This window comes from Thermobia domestica, chromosome 10 (genome assembly GCF_964235325.1).
Source record: "Thermobia domestica chromosome 10, izTheDome1.hap1.1, whole genome shotgun sequence".
Classification (NCBI taxonomy): domain Eukaryota; kingdom Metazoa; phylum Arthropoda; class Insecta; order Zygentoma; family Lepismatidae; genus Thermobia; species Thermobia domestica.
The window spans coordinates 215,008,078-215,028,671 of NC_137463.1; the positions used below are offsets into that span (position 1 = coordinate 215,008,078).

The following is a 20,594-nucleotide window of genomic DNA, read 5'->3' on the forward strand; positions in this document are numbered from 1 at the left end:
AGTGACCCGGGAATTTTTGCTAGTGATGCATTTTACACTCAAATAGTTAGTTACTTCATGCCGTAAACGTCACCAACACTTAGTGGCCCACTTGCCCGTAAAAGAAGATCGTCGATATAGCGACGCGTCGAAGGATTGCCGCTAGTTAGGGTCAGGGATTCGTCCAGTCGAAGCAGATATCTAGAGTAGGGAGTATTGAAGTTACCACCGCGTAACAGCGAGGACTTAATTTAGCTCCGCGCTCCTTCGATTTGTCGCGGAGAATCGCGAAGGGACCAACACGAACTATCGCCAGTCATGTGCATGCGATTATTATTATATATTATTTTACCTAACGAATTGTTATTATAAGAACAATAGTTGAGCTCCGGGGGTCAAGATCAACTCGTACCTTTACATCATGAAGTGAAAAATCTTGAGATGGGTGCGTATAATTGTATGAATTTAGATGGCAACTGTCGCCGATCACTAGCACGTTAATATGACAAAACTATGAAAAAAGTAAATAGCCGCTTGCCATTTTCTTATAAAATTACATGGCAATTGCATTTGATCTGATTCCAAACAGTTATCGTCAAATATACACGATTAAAGGAGCACTCTCATTATAAATATTAAAAAGACCAACGATTTATCACTCTACAAGGTGTGTTGGTTTCATCGCCACAGTGACGAATTCGAAACAACACGCAATTAGTAATCCTAAAGTTCGTGGTTTGCGCCCAGCTTGAGGCACTATTTCTTTTAATTTTTCAAAAATGTTTTTAGACTCACTTTAATGCAAACAAATTACTAATATAGGCGATTTAACGTATTTTCGGGGAATAATTTTGTGGTTCGTTGGTGTTCCGTAGCTTCTTTGCTGCTGGTGGTATAATTTTTTAAACGGAAGTGGGGCCACCGCCGATCGTCGCTACGGAGCCGCCAATTTTTGGCGACATGTCGCTAATTGCCTATCGGTGATCCACCGACGCTCACGGCATGGGGTTTTCTCATACGACATCTTTTCCTTTCATAGAAATCGACAAAAGGGTAAAGGAAGCTATATTCTGTTGAATCGTTTTCTGTTAAAAGGACGTATGTGCAATAAACAAAAGTTTCGTTAACCCCTTCAGTGTGGGTGGCGAGTTAACTCGTGTCTTCAAAACGCACCTGCTGTGCGGATGGCGTATATATACGCTTTCATTTTGCTTTGGCTGTTTTGTCTTACGTATGGCGAATATACTTGCCCATAGTATGAGTACTGTTATCCCGCGATATATAGAGTAGCGAGACAATATTTAGCGAGTTTGCGCTCAGCTGGTTTCAATTGTTGCTTAATTAAAAGAAGAGGAAAAAGAAAGAAATTAAAATAGAGTTTGTGCCTCCTCAAATAAAGTTTTCATTCTATGTTTTGTTTGAGAGCAGGTAGCACAGGAATGGCGTCAAAACGATTTTTCAGCGATGCTGACATCGAGGAAGAGTTATTAATTAGGGATTCTGATGTAAGAGATTTTGAAATAGATTTAGAGTCAACAGAATTGGAGTCGGAGGAAAGTGATGATGGCGCTTTTAGTGATAATGACAAAAAACTTAACACTTTTTCCAGCGGTTCGAATCTGAAAATTACGCACTGAAGGGGTTAAATGACAAAAAACTGATTTCTCACGATTTGGTTTGGCTTATGATAAAAAGAAAAGTATATGTAAAGGGTGCATATTGGCATTGAAAATTTATTAGCTTGTTAGAATGTATTGAACTATAAGTTATTGTTAACCTACAAGAAAAATATCGAATTTTGGACACATACGCCCTTTTCACAGAAAACGATTATATATAAAACATATCATTATGAGAAGTTAAGCATAATCATTCCAAAATTAGTTGCTTTTAGGTAGAATACGTTTCACTAAAGGTTTGCTCTGTGGCGATGAACAATCCCCATTCTTCTTTTTTTTTAAAAAAAAGGCAGTTGAAATGTATTTGGATAGAGAAAGGAAATAAAAATAGAAAAGAAAGAAACACTAACTAAAACACGAAAGCATCTATGGATGCACTACACGTTTACTCGACGAGATAACGGAAACTACAGTAAATTATACATTATAAAACGCTTTGCCTAGACAAAGAAAAAGGAAGATTATTTTCGATACTTCACGGTTTATGCGAACTGTTGGTAGACCAACAAAATAGCGCAAGCATTTAAGGCATTATGCTTGTAATCTAAAGGACGTAGATTCAAGTCCCCGTTTTCTTTTCCTCTATAATGCTGCAATTGGCTACGACTTGTGAAATAGTATATTCATAGATACACATAAATCAGTAAAAGTATCGAAAGTGATAGAATGCGTAGGTTAAAACGAAATACATCGTTGGAAGCGACGTCTTGAGCATAAGTCCATGAAAACAGTCTTTGGTGTAAACAACAGCCAATGAATGGAACTGTTTCTAAGGTGTGAACATAAATAATACATTTGACTCAGACAAGCCAGCGGCGCAAATCTGTCTTCAACATTGGAGGGAACAAGTAAGAAAGTTTCTTTTTTTTCTTTTCTTTTTCTTTCTTTTCTTTCTTTTCTTTTTGTTAAACGATGGCCAAAATATTTGTGAAGTTGAAAAACAATCCAGTGGAGGATCAGGGAGCAGAGTTGTCTCTAACATTGGGAGGCGGGCAGAGGTGAGGCTTATTCTGAGAGGACATCAATTTCATCTCACTTTCCTTTGTGGCCATCGGACACAAATCATCACTTTAAGAAACACACATTTGAAATCGAATTATTGGGGGGACAGTCCCCCCAGAATGACAAAACAGAGATAAATATCTATTTAATAGGGAAATCTGTTACCCAACTGTCTAAACAAATAGATTGAGGACAATTTAATGGTTAGCGCTGTGAAAACTATTATAAAATTTTCTAAATTAGAATTACAATTTACTGGAAAGCATTTGTTATTTACTAGTGAACAAATAAAAATGAACATCTCACTTTTACAGGACTCGAACCCACTTCCCACTACCTCCTGCTTACAGACTCGCTGCTCTCACTAACCTTTTCAAAGCTCTTTATTTGGAAATCAATTATACAGAGATAGAGTAACTCAAGATAGGACGTGCATGAGAAAAAAACAAACAGTAAAGAATCAAATATACATTTGCGATAGTCGGACAAACATTATACACTTAAGGAAATATACTAGGTAGTTAAAAAGTTTGCAAAATAGTTTCATTTATTTATATGAGGAATGTCGTGAGCAGAATAAATGAGGTAACCAAAGTAAACATCAGAGTAATATGGACCTGGTGTAGTTAACACATACGTCGTTATTTCGTTTAAAGTTTCGAGAAACTGGGGAAGCTGGTAGAGGAAACGTGTGAAAACAGAAGAGCAAGACCATCAGCCCTTTGATGTTGCACAGCAACAACCTTACACGACCTCTCGACAGCTGATGTGAATAGCAAATTTCCCAGCTTCTAGGTTCACTGCTAGAAGACGGCTTAGGGAAGCTGGCCTTTTCGCTTGTCGTGCGGTTCAAAAGGAAGTCCTCTCGGAAGATACGACTCACCAAAGGTAGTCGTCAACCTGGTTCGGCTAATGATATAAGTAAATCTTGAGTGGTAATAATTGTTTACACATAAAAATATCTTCAATAATTATATACACTATTATTCTCACCTTTTCTATCGAAATTACAAGTCGATGATCGGTATTAAATGGTATATTAGTTGATACTCTTTTAACGTATTTTAACTCAAACTGTCTTGCAAACATACATGTTGATTCAGTATCTATAAACAACTACATAGCCACGGATTATACAATAATGCATATTTCTTCACATATATTAAAAATATTCTTCTTCTGTTATTTTAAATTAACATTATATCAAGTATATTGCTTGAGTATGAGCACTTTCTGCCCAAGGTACAAATAATTATTAAACGATACAAAGTATCTCGTTGTATAAAAATGTCGCCCGACGATGGGACTGAATATAAAAGTTACAAGCGAGCTTGGCTTTTATATTTAAGAACCACTGGTCCGTTTACAATAATGATGTTACATTACTTATGTCCTTTACATTTTGATCGCCCCTCGTATATATATATATCTTCATCAAGCTTCATATATATAAATACATTTATAATAAATCTTTTATTCCATTATCATTTATCTTATATTACAAAAACGTCGTCGCTTAATAATATAATTACTGAAGGGTGCGAAGTCAAAATCGTAAGAGGCAAATTACATTTTAAAAACATAAATCACAATGATTAGCATTTTCAATCATTATTAAAACGGTGATGTTAAGAAAAATAATATTTGATCTTTCCAGGGCGCATTATATGATAACTACGTTAGATGATGTTTTAAAATATACATTGTATCCATAAGGCATCAGAATATAGAAGAATCTTATTTGGGTAATATATAAAGTAGCGCATAAAGACAGTCGTCGAATAAATAGCTTAATAGAATGAACCTTATTCTTAACATAATCTTTGACAACAAATTCTCAACACAAATCCATATAATATAAATAACCTTTGCCTTTAATCAATTATAAATCGAATTATAATTCTTCACATTAACAAGAGAAAATTAAAATCATTTGAAAATTATCATTGGTTAATGAGAATTAAAGAAAATTAAATTGAGTAAAAATCAAAAATTAAACGTAACCTATGTTCGGACGAACAAAAGGAAGAAAATAAATCTATTTTTACACAAACATATTCATAAGAATCAGTAGCTGATATGGGTTTAACTCTTACTTCATCAACTGCAGTCAGTTTACATTCGTACTTGCATATGATTCTAATAAAGTACATTGTACTGCACAATCGTGATTAGTTTCCGCATTATTTTGTACATGAATTGCGTCATGATTTTGATTTTGATACGAAGTGCCATCTCTTGAACAACGATTATGTCTATACATAGAATTTGTAGCATTTCTAGAATTTCGCCATGTATTTCGATTGTTTTTATGTCTACTTCGGTTGAGTGATCCGACATAATTATTGTCACGATTGGTTAGATTAGGTTGATTCCCAACATAGCTTTGCCTATTTTGATCGTTCTGATTGCTTGAATTTACTCGGTTTAGATTGTGTTCCGTATCGTTCACACTACGGATATTTAGATTCCGAACAGGTACAAAATGATCTGAATTATTTTTACTTTTGCCTATTCCTGCTTGTTGATTCAGAGCATGGTATTGAGTTTCATAACATTGAACAAGCATTAATAAATGGTTAAAACTCATACACTGGGTAGAAAACAGGATCTGTTGTAACTTAAACGGTAGCAAATTTCGAATTGAGGCTATGATTCTAGATTCCGATTGCAATGGATTTACAACTTTTAATTCGTTGTATGTATTTACAACAAACTCGACAACAGATTTGTGCAAACGAGGATTGAAATGTTGGTTTCTAATCGTGGCATCTCTATTTGCAAGCAAAAAGTCATTTTCGTAATTTGCAATCAGCGCAGCTTTAAATTCATCATATGTATTGACGTGATCTCGTACTGCTTTAAACCATAAAGAACATGGTGGGAGTAATAAATGAGGGATTAGTTTCATATATTGCGATTTATCTATACACATTATATTGCACTCATCCTGAAATTTTTCTAGGAAAGAGGTAGCATTTTCGTTACATTTACCACTGAACTTACTCATAGCACGTATTTCACTCATCTTTACACTTAACTTTACCTTTCTTTCACCTTTCCGTGTTCGTGTTGAGTGACAATTCCTACCTACTGCATGATGTGTAGTTCCACCATCTCTTTTACGCCCATCTGTATTCCTTGGATGAATTTCTTCCAAAATAATGTCCTCATCGGATGGGTTACTTGAAGATGAGATAATGTGAGGTCCACGTTGATCTGCTACGGGTGAACGCGAGGTCATCTCCTGTGAACAAGGGAACTCCAAATGATCATTAACCATGTTGTTGTGGTATGCGTTGTCCTTAATCTGTAGCATCCTGATTTCCTCTTGTAATGCAGATATCAACTGAGTATTCGCACGTATTTTGGTAGAATTATCCGTGACCTGAATATTTTGTTGCCGTATAGAAGATTCTATTACTTCCAAATCCCTTTTTACACCACTGACTTCTTGGATTAGATGGTTTTGATTATCCTGGCAATCCTCAGATATTGTTTTTAACTTTTCATCAAACTGCGAGGTGATGTCATTCATTGCCTGAATAATAAATTGTTTCGTCTCTTCTGACTTCTGCTCCAATCGTCTGTTGGATTCCTCGGACTTCTGCTCCATCGTCTGTTTTAATTCTTCATATTGTCTGTTGGATTAATCGGACTTCTGCTCTATCGTCTGTTTTAATTCCTGCTTCATGGCTTCCATATCGTCTTTTCGGCTTTGTTCTTGCCGCTGTAAGACTAATAAAATTCGGTCTTCTAATGTCATTCCTGGTGCTGCACTTCGTTCACCGTTATCACTATCATTGGTTCCTTTCTCCATTGTCTCACCGTTCATTTTTCTCGTGATTATTCTACCACTTCTAAGTCTTGTCAAGTTTGTAGTCATTAACCTTATTACAGAAGTAAATTCACCCTTACTTTAGTTCGGGATATGAATTTACAAGAGTCCCGGGTGAGGTAAACCAAAATTTTTACAACGACTCACCAAAGGTAGTCGTCAACCTGGTTCGGCTAACGATATAAGTAAATCTTGAGTGGTAATAATTGTTTACACATAAAAATATCTTCAATAATTATATACACTATTATTCTCACCTTTTCTATCGAAATTACAAGTCGATGATCGGTATTAAATGGTATATTAGTTGATACTCTTTTAACGTATTTTCACTCAAACTGTCTTGCAAACATACATGTTGATTCAGTATCTATAAACAACTACATAGCCACGGATTATACAATAATGCATATTTCTTCACATATATTAAAAATATTCTTCTTCTGTTATTTTAAATTAACATTATATCAAGTATATTGCTTGAGTATGAGCACTTTCTGCCCAAGGTACAAATAATTATTAAACGATACAAAGTATCTCGTTGTAAAGATCATATTCGACTGCGACTTGAATTTCCAGAAACGAACAGGCATCGCAACTGGAAAGATGTTGTTTTCACCGACGAGTGCTTGTTCGTCTCTGAAAATTCAGGACCAGGCGTTGTGTATCGTCCGCGTGGAACCAGGTATAAACAACGATGCATCCATCACAGACGACAGTGTGGTCGTCTGTCGTTGTCGGCCTGGGGATTCTTAACACCAAATGGCCTAGGAGTACTCCATCGAATAGAGGGACGTTTAACGGGTGCGCAGTATTTGCACAATCTTCAGAATGTCATGGTGCCATCTGTTAGAGAACTTTATCCGGATGGGGTAGTCAACTTTCAGCACGACAGATCTCCCGTCCACACATGTCGGCTAGTTGAGAATTGGCTAGCAGAACAGGCTGATCTAGATGTTCTTGATTGGCCTCCACGTGGGGCTGACATGAACCCGATCGAAAATGTGTGGCCTGGGGTGAAAAGAGTGATTAAGGAACGCTTTCCTAATCCGCCACCCTCGACACAAGCTGCTCTCTGGAACTTAGTAGAAGACGCATGGGAGGAGGTTGCGCAAAGCCTCCGTCGTCTCATTGATGGGATGCCGCGAAGAATACAAGCGATTATTGATGCAGATGGCCATTGGACGTCTTATTAATTTAGAGACGAGTTCACATAAAACAGCCCTTTTGGGCGCTACATTAATAAATTCCAAAACAATAGAAATAGAAATTGCAACTTCTAACAAGAAGCGCCACATGTAAAAATATTAAATTTAACAAAAAATTGATCATAACACTCACCCAGTGGGAATCAAACCTGCGACCTTTCGTTCAAAAGTCCCACGCGCTAGCAACTAGACCAAGGGAGTACGCTATGAAGTAATACCTTCACACTGTCATACAGACTGAGAAACCTTTCGTAATTTAGTGACATGTTATACAAGTATATTCTAAAACTAAGTCTAGGGAAGTGAACTCATAATAAATATTAAGGAAGACAACATATAGGAACTACAGTTACGAGTGAAGTGAAATCTTAATTGCAAAGTCGATATAATTCCTCACTTACACTCTCGTCGTTGTTTCATTGTAATTTAGTAAGGAGAGTTTTGTTTATTTTTATTTACTAAAGAGTTGCTGATAAAACATGTATATCCGAATTGCATTCTAATATTTGGCAATGAGTGAACAGTAGTGGTATCAATAACAATGGAAAAGGGATACCGGGTTCAATTCCTGCCGGAAGCTCATGTGATTCCGATTACACATTAAGCTATAGGTGCACGTCTCATATAGTCTCGCTGCTGAACGGAACGCTACACTGAAATCAAACCAAATAACAATGGAAAAGGAAGAGGAAGCAAAAAACGCTCAGAATCTATATTAATAGTGCTTGTCCAGCATTTTCCTACTGGAAAAAAGGAAAAGATTCGAAAACTCTTACTTGTTAGTTAAGACTGTTGGCCACCGAACGTAAACGTGGCTTGTGAAACCAAAATGTCCCTATGCTCGTTAGCATTTCTCCGTAATGTGTGCAATTTAAAACAAAAAGGTCTAAATTGCCTCTTGTAACTAATATCGTCATCGCTTTTCAATAGGTAGATTAAAACCACCACATAAACGCTTCTTAAGGACAGAAATTTAGATATAACAGTCACTGCCAACAGGATGTTATAAAGAGGGATCATTATAGGATATAGGTTGAGAATCACTGATATAAATTAATAACGAGGACCTAATGAAAAGTAAATAATAAAGGGCAATATCATAAAATTGAAGAATATTTAAAACAAACATAATTGTTTTGTTTTATGTGATCAAAAATGTTAATATATCAGAAATTAGCAATTTGTCCACCGAAATGGGTGTGCTTGATTGGATTAGACAGCATAACACAGTGCACCGCGGTCTCCCTGTTAGGATTTACGTCCTAGTAGTAGACCATGGTCGAGGTGTTGGCCATTCCTCATGAAAGTAAAAAACATTGACAATGTCATATCAAGCATCCTGCACCATTTATTTCATTCTTCAGCATTTTTAAAATAATTTTTATCACATCTAAGTATGCAAAATTATTCCCCTAACTTTCATGACATTTCCATTTCTTACTTTACTAAAAGGTTTACGAAATTAAAAACAGTTATTCAAGCAAGCATTTTGATCTCAGACCATAGATCTATATTAACATCATGCACACATTATCTTTTCTACATTTATTTACATAATAAAAAAGATGAAAAGGCACACGTTTCAGTTTTCATTAATTTAAAATATATAAAATATATTTTGTTCGCACTTTTAGGTCTAATACATTCCTTCCAAATAAAAGCAATTAAATATGTTATTCATAAACTAATATATATTTTCAGTTAAAAATAATCTTAATTACTCAGGCTAGAGATTCTACAGCACTCTATTCTCTTGTTCCTTTAGGTAACAATACCCAAATGCTGTACGACATGTCCGGTTGAAATTTGACAGGTGACGGTACTAGAGATCAAATAAGTAAACCTGTGCTTTTCTGTATCTGTCTCTTTTAAACCAGAAGTTCATAAAGCCTTGTGATACACTTGTGAATAGGCAACAAGGAGAGATCTGAAATTTTCCTTGTTAACATGAAATACAGAACCAAGACAGTGATATTTTCCAGTTTAATAATTGGCGTTATTGTTTACTATATCACTTGAATTCATCCTTGTACTACTGAAGATAGTTTCGACATAATTATAAAACAAAGGATATTTTGTTTTATTTAAAATGTTTACTTCTAATTTAGTACAGAATGTAATCATTACATTCTCAGGCTTTAATATAGCAGTATTAAATACCTCAACACATTGTCCCCATACGTATCATTGTTACATTCAGATACTAAAAGTTTCTCTATACACTTTCAACATTTTTTTTACCACTAATATTATTTAGAAATTTATATTGAGAGGAAAACTGATTATAGGTTATTATTATTATTATTATTATTATTATTATTATTATTATTATTATTATTATTATTATTATTATTGATGTGATAAGTATTCTTATTGATGTGATAATGCAATACATTAAAATTAATTTAATTGAAGCGACTGTAAAGTAGTTTATATTAAAGTGTTATCATTATGATAATAATGTTTGAATTGGAAAAACAGCATCGTTTTAGTAGTCATTCCTTTTATAAACAGGTTGCTTCTCATACTTGAAACACTGGAAATATGTTGAAAATGCCCAAGTCAACTCCTGCAGACCCTGTTAACTTTCGTTACTATTATTTACGATCCGCTAGATTTAATTTTAGTGGCGTTACAAGACGGGAGTTAAGGGGGCTCTGCGTCCTTCCTTAAATTCTGGTATAAGATATCGGGGACTCCGAAGGAGCGTAAAGTTTACTCTGCCTAATTTTATAAGCGACTCAAGGATGAAACACTTCTTAACGAAAGCAATGCTGTGTATACACAGCCTTGCCTCTGACAAAAAATGAAATGTTTTGTAATCTCTAGAAACTTTTCTTATTCTTTTTGTCTCCTTGGTAGTGTAGGGGGCCCTCGAACAAATAAAAAAAGAGGTAATATTACAGTCAAGGAGTGCTATAAATATTATAGGTATTTCTTTTGTTACTTAACCATAACCGCCTAGGGTCATCTTCGGTAGAATAAAAAATGTTACGTGATATTCCATTCACGAAGGATGAAAGGATGCTCTAAATATATTTCTTATTAATTTTGTCTGCCCTGCTTATCAGAAATTATATAGTTTCTATTGGGAGGGTGCTGAAAAGAGAGGGGCAAATTAAACGTCGTGCCCCCTCCTACATTTTAAATTTTGTTACGTGGTTGCTCAAATTATTACTAAAGAAAGCACTTTAAACTAAGATGTCTAAGGTTACTACATTATGTAAGCGTGGCATATTCAGGAATAATAATATTAATAATAATAATAATAATAATAATAATATAAATATTATTAAATATGAATGTCTTTGGATAGCCAAAATTATGTGACAGGAATCATTACATGTAGAGGTTTAAGATGAGTGGTCATAGGGGAGGAAAAAACAGGATTTTTCTGTCTGACTCTCTAACGTAAAGACTATGTGCTCAAGGTAAGAAGCATCATCATTTTACAATAGGTTGCTTTTACGTAGAATATCAGTTACTTGAGTTCTCCTCATTCGGACTACTTACCTCATGCGGTAAATTCAAAACAAGTTCAATTCAAAAGGAATACATTGTAAAACTTTCCCTTAATTAAACATCTAGCGAAAATTAAACATTTAATAGGAAAATCTGTTATCAAAATGTCCAAAAAAGTAGATAGAAGATTATCTAGTGGTAAACATTGTGAAACTTTATAAAAATTCACCAAATTAGAATTAGTATTTACTGGAAAACATTCGTTATGTACCAGTGAGTATGTAGTGAGCAGTGAGCACAGGGGAAATAATTACAAACTGTTCGCAAACAAAATTAGGGACACTAATGCAAGTGCGACAACGACAATTTTTTTTGTATCGTTATGAGTTTTACACATATGTTACAATTTGATCCTTTTCCAAATAAAAAAGTAAAATAACCATAGTAACAAAAATGAAAATTGTACTTCTATGGGGCTCTAACCAACTACCTCCAGCATATAGACTCTGCTTTAACTAATTGAGCTATTCACTTTCTTACGTGAAATGAACCAGCTCTACGGTAAACACAATTTTCATTATGATCGTGCTACCAATTCGTCCTTTTCGATAGGTAATTTCAACTGTTATCTCTATCTGTTCGTTAATTCTTACATAGATTCCTATATTTTGAGTTCGCAGATAATGCACATAATAAGACATAGTAATATAATGTTTCGTTAAAATTTTTGTTTGAAGATTTAATAGACATTTCTCTCAATGACATAGACGTCGCTGCTTTGTGTTGAACTGCAGAATTCCCTCGCGTCCTTGAAAATTTCCCACTTAGCAGAGTTGGTAATAATTTGCTTCTAATTTATTTAAAGTTAAAATCTAACACAAATATTAAAAACGGGTTTGTTATTTACCTTTCCTGCTGGGCAAACCTTCCGAAATTTCGAACATATATAGAAATTAGAGATATTTTGAAAAAAAACTTCAGAATAAAGAGACGCGTCATTTATTTTGCTCATAGTAGTACCTATTGGTATATGTCTTTCTCAAAGTCTAATGAATATATCCTTACAGTGATACACCGTACTTATTGAGCTGACGCAATATTACATATAAAAGCTAAAACTTTTCCTTTTAAATATAAAATTCATAGTGTATCAAAATTTATTTTACAAAACTCAAACACAACTGTACGTCCTCTTGATTAGCACATATGTTTCCAGCTCTTTTCTCGGTCTTTGTTAAAATGAGAATGTTTTAAAAAATGTATCTATAACTCGAAACGTTAACCATCGTATGACTAATACAAACAACGATGATCACGAACATAATCACTAGTTAGCGTTCCTCGCTTTGAATTAGAGCGTTTAGAACAGAAGAAAACCAAGTTCTGCTACTAAAGTTGCAAGAAAACGATGCATAAAGTCCGTACAGTGGGTTTAAGTGCAAGGAAAAGTTTATTTTTTTATACTGTAAGAGTAATTTACAATATCTAGCTGTGAAAGGAGCATCAAATATTGATTCTAAAGATTAAATATGTTCAATACGAGCAAAAAGTTGGATTGATTGCTTTGTGCACTAAGCATGCTATTAACATACCTGTACAACTTTATAGAATTATTATATAAGTATTCTCCATATCTTCGTATAAATTGGCGGGTGGGTGTATAGAAGGCGTTAAGTCAAAAGTTGGTGTTTTAGAGAAACCGCATTTGAAAATTCAGAAATAATTCCAAAATCCGGTTTTGGGTTTCAGATATAAATTCGAAAAGGCACTCTTATTAACATGAAGAGCTACAACAGCTAATCATTTTCCCAAACCGGGTTTTGGATTTACATCTAAACTTTCAAATGCAGTTTCTCTGGAACACTAATTTTTGACTTAGCACACTTTACACACACACCCGCCATTTGTTACCGTAATTAGAATTTAATGATATTTTGTAGTAACAATTATTATTTCTAGCGATACGAAATCAACGCTGTTCTTTTATGGTGATGCTTATTCAAAATGCTTTATAAAGATAAAAACAAATAAGTATATTACCTTAAGGCTTGAAAGATTGCAATAGTATCTAAGCTGTCACGTGCAGTGTAAAAATTACAATCAACTTTCTAAACATTTGCATGTCTGTGAATCTAATTTTTTAATTTCGTGAACTAATGGCATAAGATCTTATATTTCAGGATGTGACCAAAGGCTCTTTAGAATACTACTGGTGAATAGGTTTGCAACAATGCAATTTGAGATTGAATTCTAATGTGAGTGATTCGCGACCAAATGTTGTATTGATGCATGTGAGTAACTTGTAGCCCTTATCCCAGTAATGAACTTAAGTGTATTAAGTAATAAACGAATATTATAAAATATAAAGCCTATGAACGGAGAGAACAAGAAAGCAACCAATGTCTATTAAACGATTCAATCTCATAAGTGTACGAAATTGTTAAAATTATTAGTGCAACATACGTATTTCTACATATAAGTATTTCAGACCGATGGCGTTTAATTTTGACTAAGCGCCGAGGCAGCTCTTATTGTATTCGCCCATGGTTTCAACACTCTAGTGCCACCTTGTATTATTTTTTTCAAAAGTACTGAAATGATCTAAATGACTTAAGAGAGCTAAATTCTCAATTTACTTTACTTTTACTTCGTAATCTATTATTCGATGACCCAAAGGGATGGACGATATTAGTTTGAGGATGGGCAACGTTATTACTCTCCAAGGCCTGAGGAACAATTAATTTGGGTATTAGAACAGACAATATATACAGATGAAATTAAGAGAGGCAAACACTGAAATGAAACTAGCATTTTTGGAGCTATTGAGGTAGCTACGACCACTTTACGAACTTATACCTGATTGTAATATAGTACTTACTGAACTCAGTCCAACTCTTCATCGTAGTAGTTTGTTTTTCTTCTTTCTTTGGTATAGTGGGGTTAGTTGTACTTTTCTTTGTAGTGGTTTCTTTTACATCTTTCTTTGGGGTACTGGGGTTAGTTGAGCTTTTCTTTGTAGTAGTTTCTTTTGCTTCTTTCTTTGGAGTGCTGGAGATAGGTAAGTTTTTCTTTGTAGTGGTTTTCTTTTCTTCTTTCTTTGGGGAAACTGCCTACAATAAGCAACATATATTTTCTCTTTTAATAATAACTTCGAAAATCAGATTCAATATAACGATCATCATTTTTAAAAGTTATGCAATTTATTGAAACCAAGTTATGAGTATCTGTTACAATTTGCCCTTCACTTAGTAACAAAACAATTTATTTCTTTACTAATATTGTCAACTACTGATTTCTTTTACTTTATAGTGATACCTTCAACTCTGATATTGAAGAATACTGATACTTTCAATATCATAGCTTTAAAAAGAACTTTATTCTTCTATATAAAACTAATGCTGCAATCTTTTACTTCGTATTAGGAGACCACACAAATCATAGATAAGCATATTAGGCAAAACCTTTGTTAAATTATAGCCCAACAATAGCCACGGACGGCTTTTATTTAGGTGATTTGACATCAGTATAAAGTTACTATTGCTGACTCTTTACACCGTGCAGCATTTCTCATATTGAAAGTAGGGTAACACATTAACTGTACAATACAATAAACACGCTGAAGGAATTCCGTTTCTCGAATTCAGAAAACACACCACTTTTTGAATATCACATATGTAGATGTCCTATCTGATAGTCGATACGTTATCATTTTCCAGGTACATTTCCCATGACGCAATGTTCAGTGTGATGTGTAACGTTCGAAATCTGATAATTTCAGTTTTAAGGGCATGAGCTAAAACTTGAGAACCCTTCATTTGGTCATGTTGTATCTAAGCAACATCATTCTAATACGTTATATCACTGCTATGTTGGCATTATTAAGCAATGTTGGCATTATTAAGCAATGTTGGCATTATTGCTGTCATATTATATTCGTAGAAGTAATTTGAGGATCACTTCTTTAGATAGTTGTAATCTTTGACAACAATGGACAGGTCAAACTCAGTATTCCACAAGCTTTATTTCTCGATTTCTGCAAAACTTGTTTTATTTATGGTTCTTTTTTAGTCTGTAGGAAAATATTTCAATGAAATTGCTCCTAAATGATTAGTCTTGTAAGAAATATTCCTAATCATAAATAACTGTATTAAAGACAACGTTACTCACTAGCAGTACATGATTAACTGTGTTAGGGCAATGTTGCTTGCACATAAACATCCTATATGTTGTATCTAAAAATAAAAAATACTTAAAAACTACGAAATCATGGTTAGGAAGACGTGTCTCAAACATAGAAACAAACGAAAATATTTTAATGGAAATCCCCAAAATACTTGTTAATGAACGTGTTACCTCCTAAAATTTAAAAGTATGTTACATTAACATCCATTGAATTGAAGGTCCACTAAATGTCATTTCCAAGAATGTTTTCTTATGGTCGATATTATCGTGTGATCGGACACTTTTAAGCTAGTATGGGCTATATCACACATGGGTCCGACTCACTGTACTAACGCACACTGACATAGAATCCAGTCTCATTTTACTAACGGATCTACTGACACATTAATTATCTCAAACATACAATTTGACATAGACGACTATCACAAATACTAGAAAACTTTTGATGTACGGATGCGATCGATTGTCCTAACGTGAACTGTTGCACACAAAATATACTCAACTACACATTGAGATTAATATTATCTTGTTCACTGAATCCAAGGCTACATGAAAACCAATTACCGCTTTCAGCTAAGCCTTTCGCAGCTTACAGAACCAGTTTGGCCAATTCAAAATGACTAAGTTAAATGTCGCACTCTGTATATTTTAGTTTAGTTTTCTTCATTCTGGTTTCCTTCTTTCTCCAGTTAATTGCCACCGAATGCTTGTCAATATCAAAGAATTTTCTCTCCTTTGGCAGTCGAACTTTGAATATGTTGGGATCCATGGGAGGCACTATAAAAATATTATCCTATATTATATTCATTTGCATTTTAAAACGTTGAATTTAATAATTTAAAATACAAATTCCAACTACATTATTTTCGTTAGTATCAATATTTTACATAGATTAAAATTGTTATAAAAAAATAAAGCAGTATAAATTATTACCTGCAATAAGAAAAATATAAACATAGTGAGTAAAATCTTCATTTTAATTCCTAGTGGTGAAGTATTGTACTGTTACATACACTTAGGGGAGAAAACCTGAACAATTTATAATCAATTTATATACAACAAAATGAAACCAGCAGTAGTTTTCTATTGATTTGATTCGATGACTTCAAACACAATTCAATTCAGATTCAAGGAATTATTAGTATAAACATCCAAAGTAAACTTGAAAGATTCTATGCAAATGTTCCAATATGATTGTTTGCAGCACATATAAATACAAGAATCCATCGTGGAAAACCGTACTTGTTGATGTATCTTGGCAACACATCTGAATAAATACAGAGAAGAAAAGTTTATTTCTGTTCTTATTCCTTTATATTGAAAACACATGCTTATATATATCTCAAACAAAAGATAAATATTTTGTGGTTTCATAAAAACAAAAGTCTTTGTTAATACAAGAAAACATTTTCTTCTGTATACATTCATGTATGAGTACATATTTATTATCGAAATCATATTTCTCGTATTTAGTTATTGTTTTTACCGACAAAAAAGTATATTAGAAAAAAGTAATGTTTATAACTTCTTTCTCTTGGGAATATTTTAAACACGAAAGTTCAACGTTTCACACAATCGTTTTGCCAATACTCAAATTGATGATGTACAAGCCCGCATATTAAACAGGTTGTAAATTAAAATGTCAAAGCTGAACCAACTGTAAAAATGAAATAAACTCTACTTTTTCTGAAGTAATGACCCAGCACACTCGTTCACAGTTACTACTGCACTAAGTCAATAAAGTAAATTTTACTAGACGGATTTGATACAAGATCCAAATTTTATTTTGTTAATTTGTATTTTAATATGATCAGATTAATGTTTTTTATAATATTTGTGTGATTTTACCTAGATAGTATGTACGTTTCTTTACAGAATATCTCTTGATCGAAACTGATTTTTGGAATTATTTAGTTTCTTTGCAATATACAGCTAAAGGGCTATCTTAACAAGTTCTTAATGAAGTCAAGCCATTAACACCTTCACAGAGAATTGTGACGATATGTGTGGTTATCCATATGCCATACATGGAAACATGTACTGAGATTAGATGGTTTTAATTTAAATTAAAAGTCTTTTGGAGAACATACCATTTCCTGATCAGGTTTAATTAGGATTTTGATTAAACGAAAAAATATTAGTGAGGTTAAAACCTCACATGCTTGTGTTATGAGGATGTATATGAAAGCTAAGGTTTTATTATTGTTCATTGAGTTCTTTGTAACGATTATTAGTAACAACTTAAAATACAAGCATAGATTAATGCATTAATGTAAGTTCTCAGTGTATTTCTTTACTGTCTTTACAAGCATTTATTTACTACTTTTGTTGTTTTACCATAATGGTTGTAATTTTTTTATCGAGTTCCAGCACTGATCTGCATATTTAAAGAATGAACCATCATTGCTACGCTACCAACAAGCACTTGAATATCATATATGCTGTGACATCACTTTCTTTTCTTCTTCAGAAAACCCCAAATCTTGAATTTTACAACTACAAATTGTCTTCCATGCAATAAGCATTATAACAAATACAAGAATATGCGAAATGTCATTGTATTACCACTAATTACGGATTATTTAGGAATTGCAATGTGTCGAAAAAGAAAAGTAAAGGTTATATCAACTTCCACTACGTTTTGCATAGCGCAAAGAGGGGAATATATACCCTTGTAAGGAAATGAGTTATATGAAAACAACATAAGTATGTAGGATCTTTTTCGTTGACATATGTACTTTAGTGATACAAGTTTGTCTGTTTGTATACACTTCAAGCAAGAATGATATTTTCATTGATAGATTTTATTTCCCTTCTCCTATGCCCCAATAACGGTTTCAAATAAAACTGTAGGAAGTCAAATAGTTTTATTTTAACTATTGCTGATAAATACACGCATATTTTATAACTTAACAATCAATAACAAAATTAAAAACTAGAAATTAAAAATTACTATTTAAAAACAAACAAATAATAACCTAAGAAGCATAGGGCAACCAAACAAACAGTTAGCTCCTAATCAGGAGGTAGAGAGTAAGGCTTCCATTTATTATTATTATTATTATTATTATTATTATTATTATTATTATTTAATTTTGTTTCAATAACAAACAGAATTTCAACTCAGAGAACTGGTTTCGCGTTTTTTATATTATTCAACACGTTTTCATTACGACTTTCTTAGTTAGGATAGTGTTTGATTTTTCTAGAGTTGTTGAAATATATTGAACTAAGCATACAGCAAATTGACGAGTTTGTATATAAATGTAATTGGTTGTTTGAGATAAAACTAAGGGCAGAAGGGACCACGTGTAATACACGTACTAATGTGTGATGCCTGCGCACTTTAAAGTATTGTAATGTGTATTAAGATGGTGCTTTGTTTGATAGTGAGTTTGCTAAGCTGAATCAAAAATTTAGCTGCAATTAGTTTACATTCCTAATTATTTACCTGTGCTTAAACTATACGTACGTAACCTAATGAACTTTTTTCTTATGCCCGTGTAGAATACCTCTTCTCCCTCAGCCCTTGACAATTTCAACAAATTCGTCTCAAACGTTTCTGAACAAAACCATTATAAGATATTCAAAAATCAAATTGAGAGTGCTGTCTAAACGACAGCCCCCCTACACCTGTTGATTATAATGAAAATGCTATCAATCATTAGTGCATCGTTTGCGAGTGCAAAATTTTCGTTTGTGCACAAAATAAAGTTTGAGCAACTAATGTATCTCTTTGAGGTACCAGCACACACACCCATCGCCAGTTGGAATGAAAATAGTATTGGGTCTCATTTATGCACTTTTGTGCGTTCAACGCTTGCTTGTGCACAAGAGAAAATTTGAGATATTCATGTGCCTAAGTTCGTTGCTAATCCCTCAGCAACATTAATTGTCGCGAGAATGGTTTCACTCGTTAGTGCATGGTTTGCACACGCATATTTCCCGTTTGTGCACAAAAGGAAGTTTAAGAGACAACATTCATTACTGTCCTCTGTGGCATCCTTATTTGATTGGCTTGTCTCCTGTTTCTTCACATTTTTTTACGAAACATTCTGGCCCAACTCTAGAAAGTTATTTTGAAACCTCATACTTCAATATATACAGTCATCACACGTCTAAACATTTCAGCGAGTTAACAGCCTTTCGCACTGAAAAATTGATGATTGCAGATTGATTTTGTTTGAATTCGGTCGGATAATGAATGGTATCTTTTACTCTTTATTTCTCAAGAGATTTAAAACTTAGATAGTTGGATAGTACTGTACAGAGGTATGAACCGTTGCTAGCACATTGTATAAAAAGGACATATCAATGTGTCCATATGCAGTAGAGTTCTGCTCACTAAGCTGTCTCATTTGAGGGATCTTCATAGAATAAGACAGTATTAAAAGCTGACCTATCTCCCCAAGCTCGTGCGCGTTGATGCTTAAAAAATGCATGTGTATTTATTTATGAGTAAATATTCAGTTCAGGACAAATGATGTGTAGAGATTGTATCTGTAGCAGTCTGATCCTATATATATATATATATATATATATATATATATATATATATATATAGGCTCTTTCAAAACAACACCGACAACGTTTAAGAGGCGATTCTTGACACCAAGATAAGACAAAAAGTGTAGACCAACCTGGGTGCACAAATGCTTCCTTTTTGAGTTATAGGCCGGAAACATGAAAAAAAAATTGAATTTAAAGGTTCATAGCTCCAAAACTATGGGAGCTACCGCAGTCAGGTCAAGATCTCACTTAGAAACTAGTATGTACCCTATGAAAATATAAAAGTTTCAGAATAATGCGGTACTTCCGGAACAATTTTTATAGAGGTACCTGCTGAGTATTTCAGGTTATATACCCGTAGCCAAATTCACTGTATAAAAATTGTTGCTTGAGTATCTTAGGATTCTGAAACATGTATTTTTGGATAGCGCACATATTAGTTCATAAATGAACTGTTGACCCGACTATGATAGGTCCCATAGTTTTTGAGCTATGTACCTTTAAATTTCATTTTTTCATGTTTTCGGTAACCTGTAACTCCGAAGGAAGGATTTGTGGACCCAGGTTGGTCTATACTTTTTGTCTTATCTTGGTGTCAGGAATCGCCTCCCAAACGTTGTCGGTAGTGTTTTGAAACAACTTATATATAGATATTACAGAAACAGAAACTAACAGAAAAACCATAAATAACGATGCCTCTCAGGAACGACAGCGCCCTGACACAGAGTAAGGCAT

The 20,594-nt window shown here is 33.7% G+C and overlaps 1 protein-coding gene across 1 annotated transcript in view; it reads right to left on the minus strand.

Moving 5' to 3' along the window:
- LOC145662172 (trypsin-2-like) overlaps positions 1–16,512 on the minus strand; it is an 80,590-nt gene extending 64,078 nt beyond the window's left edge. The window contains exons 1-2 of the mRNA XM_081727505.1: positions 16,284–16,512; positions 14,047–14,278 (exon numbers count right to left, since the gene is read on the minus strand). Coding sequence (XP_081583631.1) covers positions 14,047–14,278; positions 16,284–16,325 — 274 coding nt within the window. The 5' untranslated portion in view covers positions 16,326–16,512. The remainder of the gene's footprint in view (positions 1–14,046; positions 14,279–16,283) is intronic.
- Between the last annotated feature and the right edge of the window lie 4,082 nt (positions 16,513–20,594).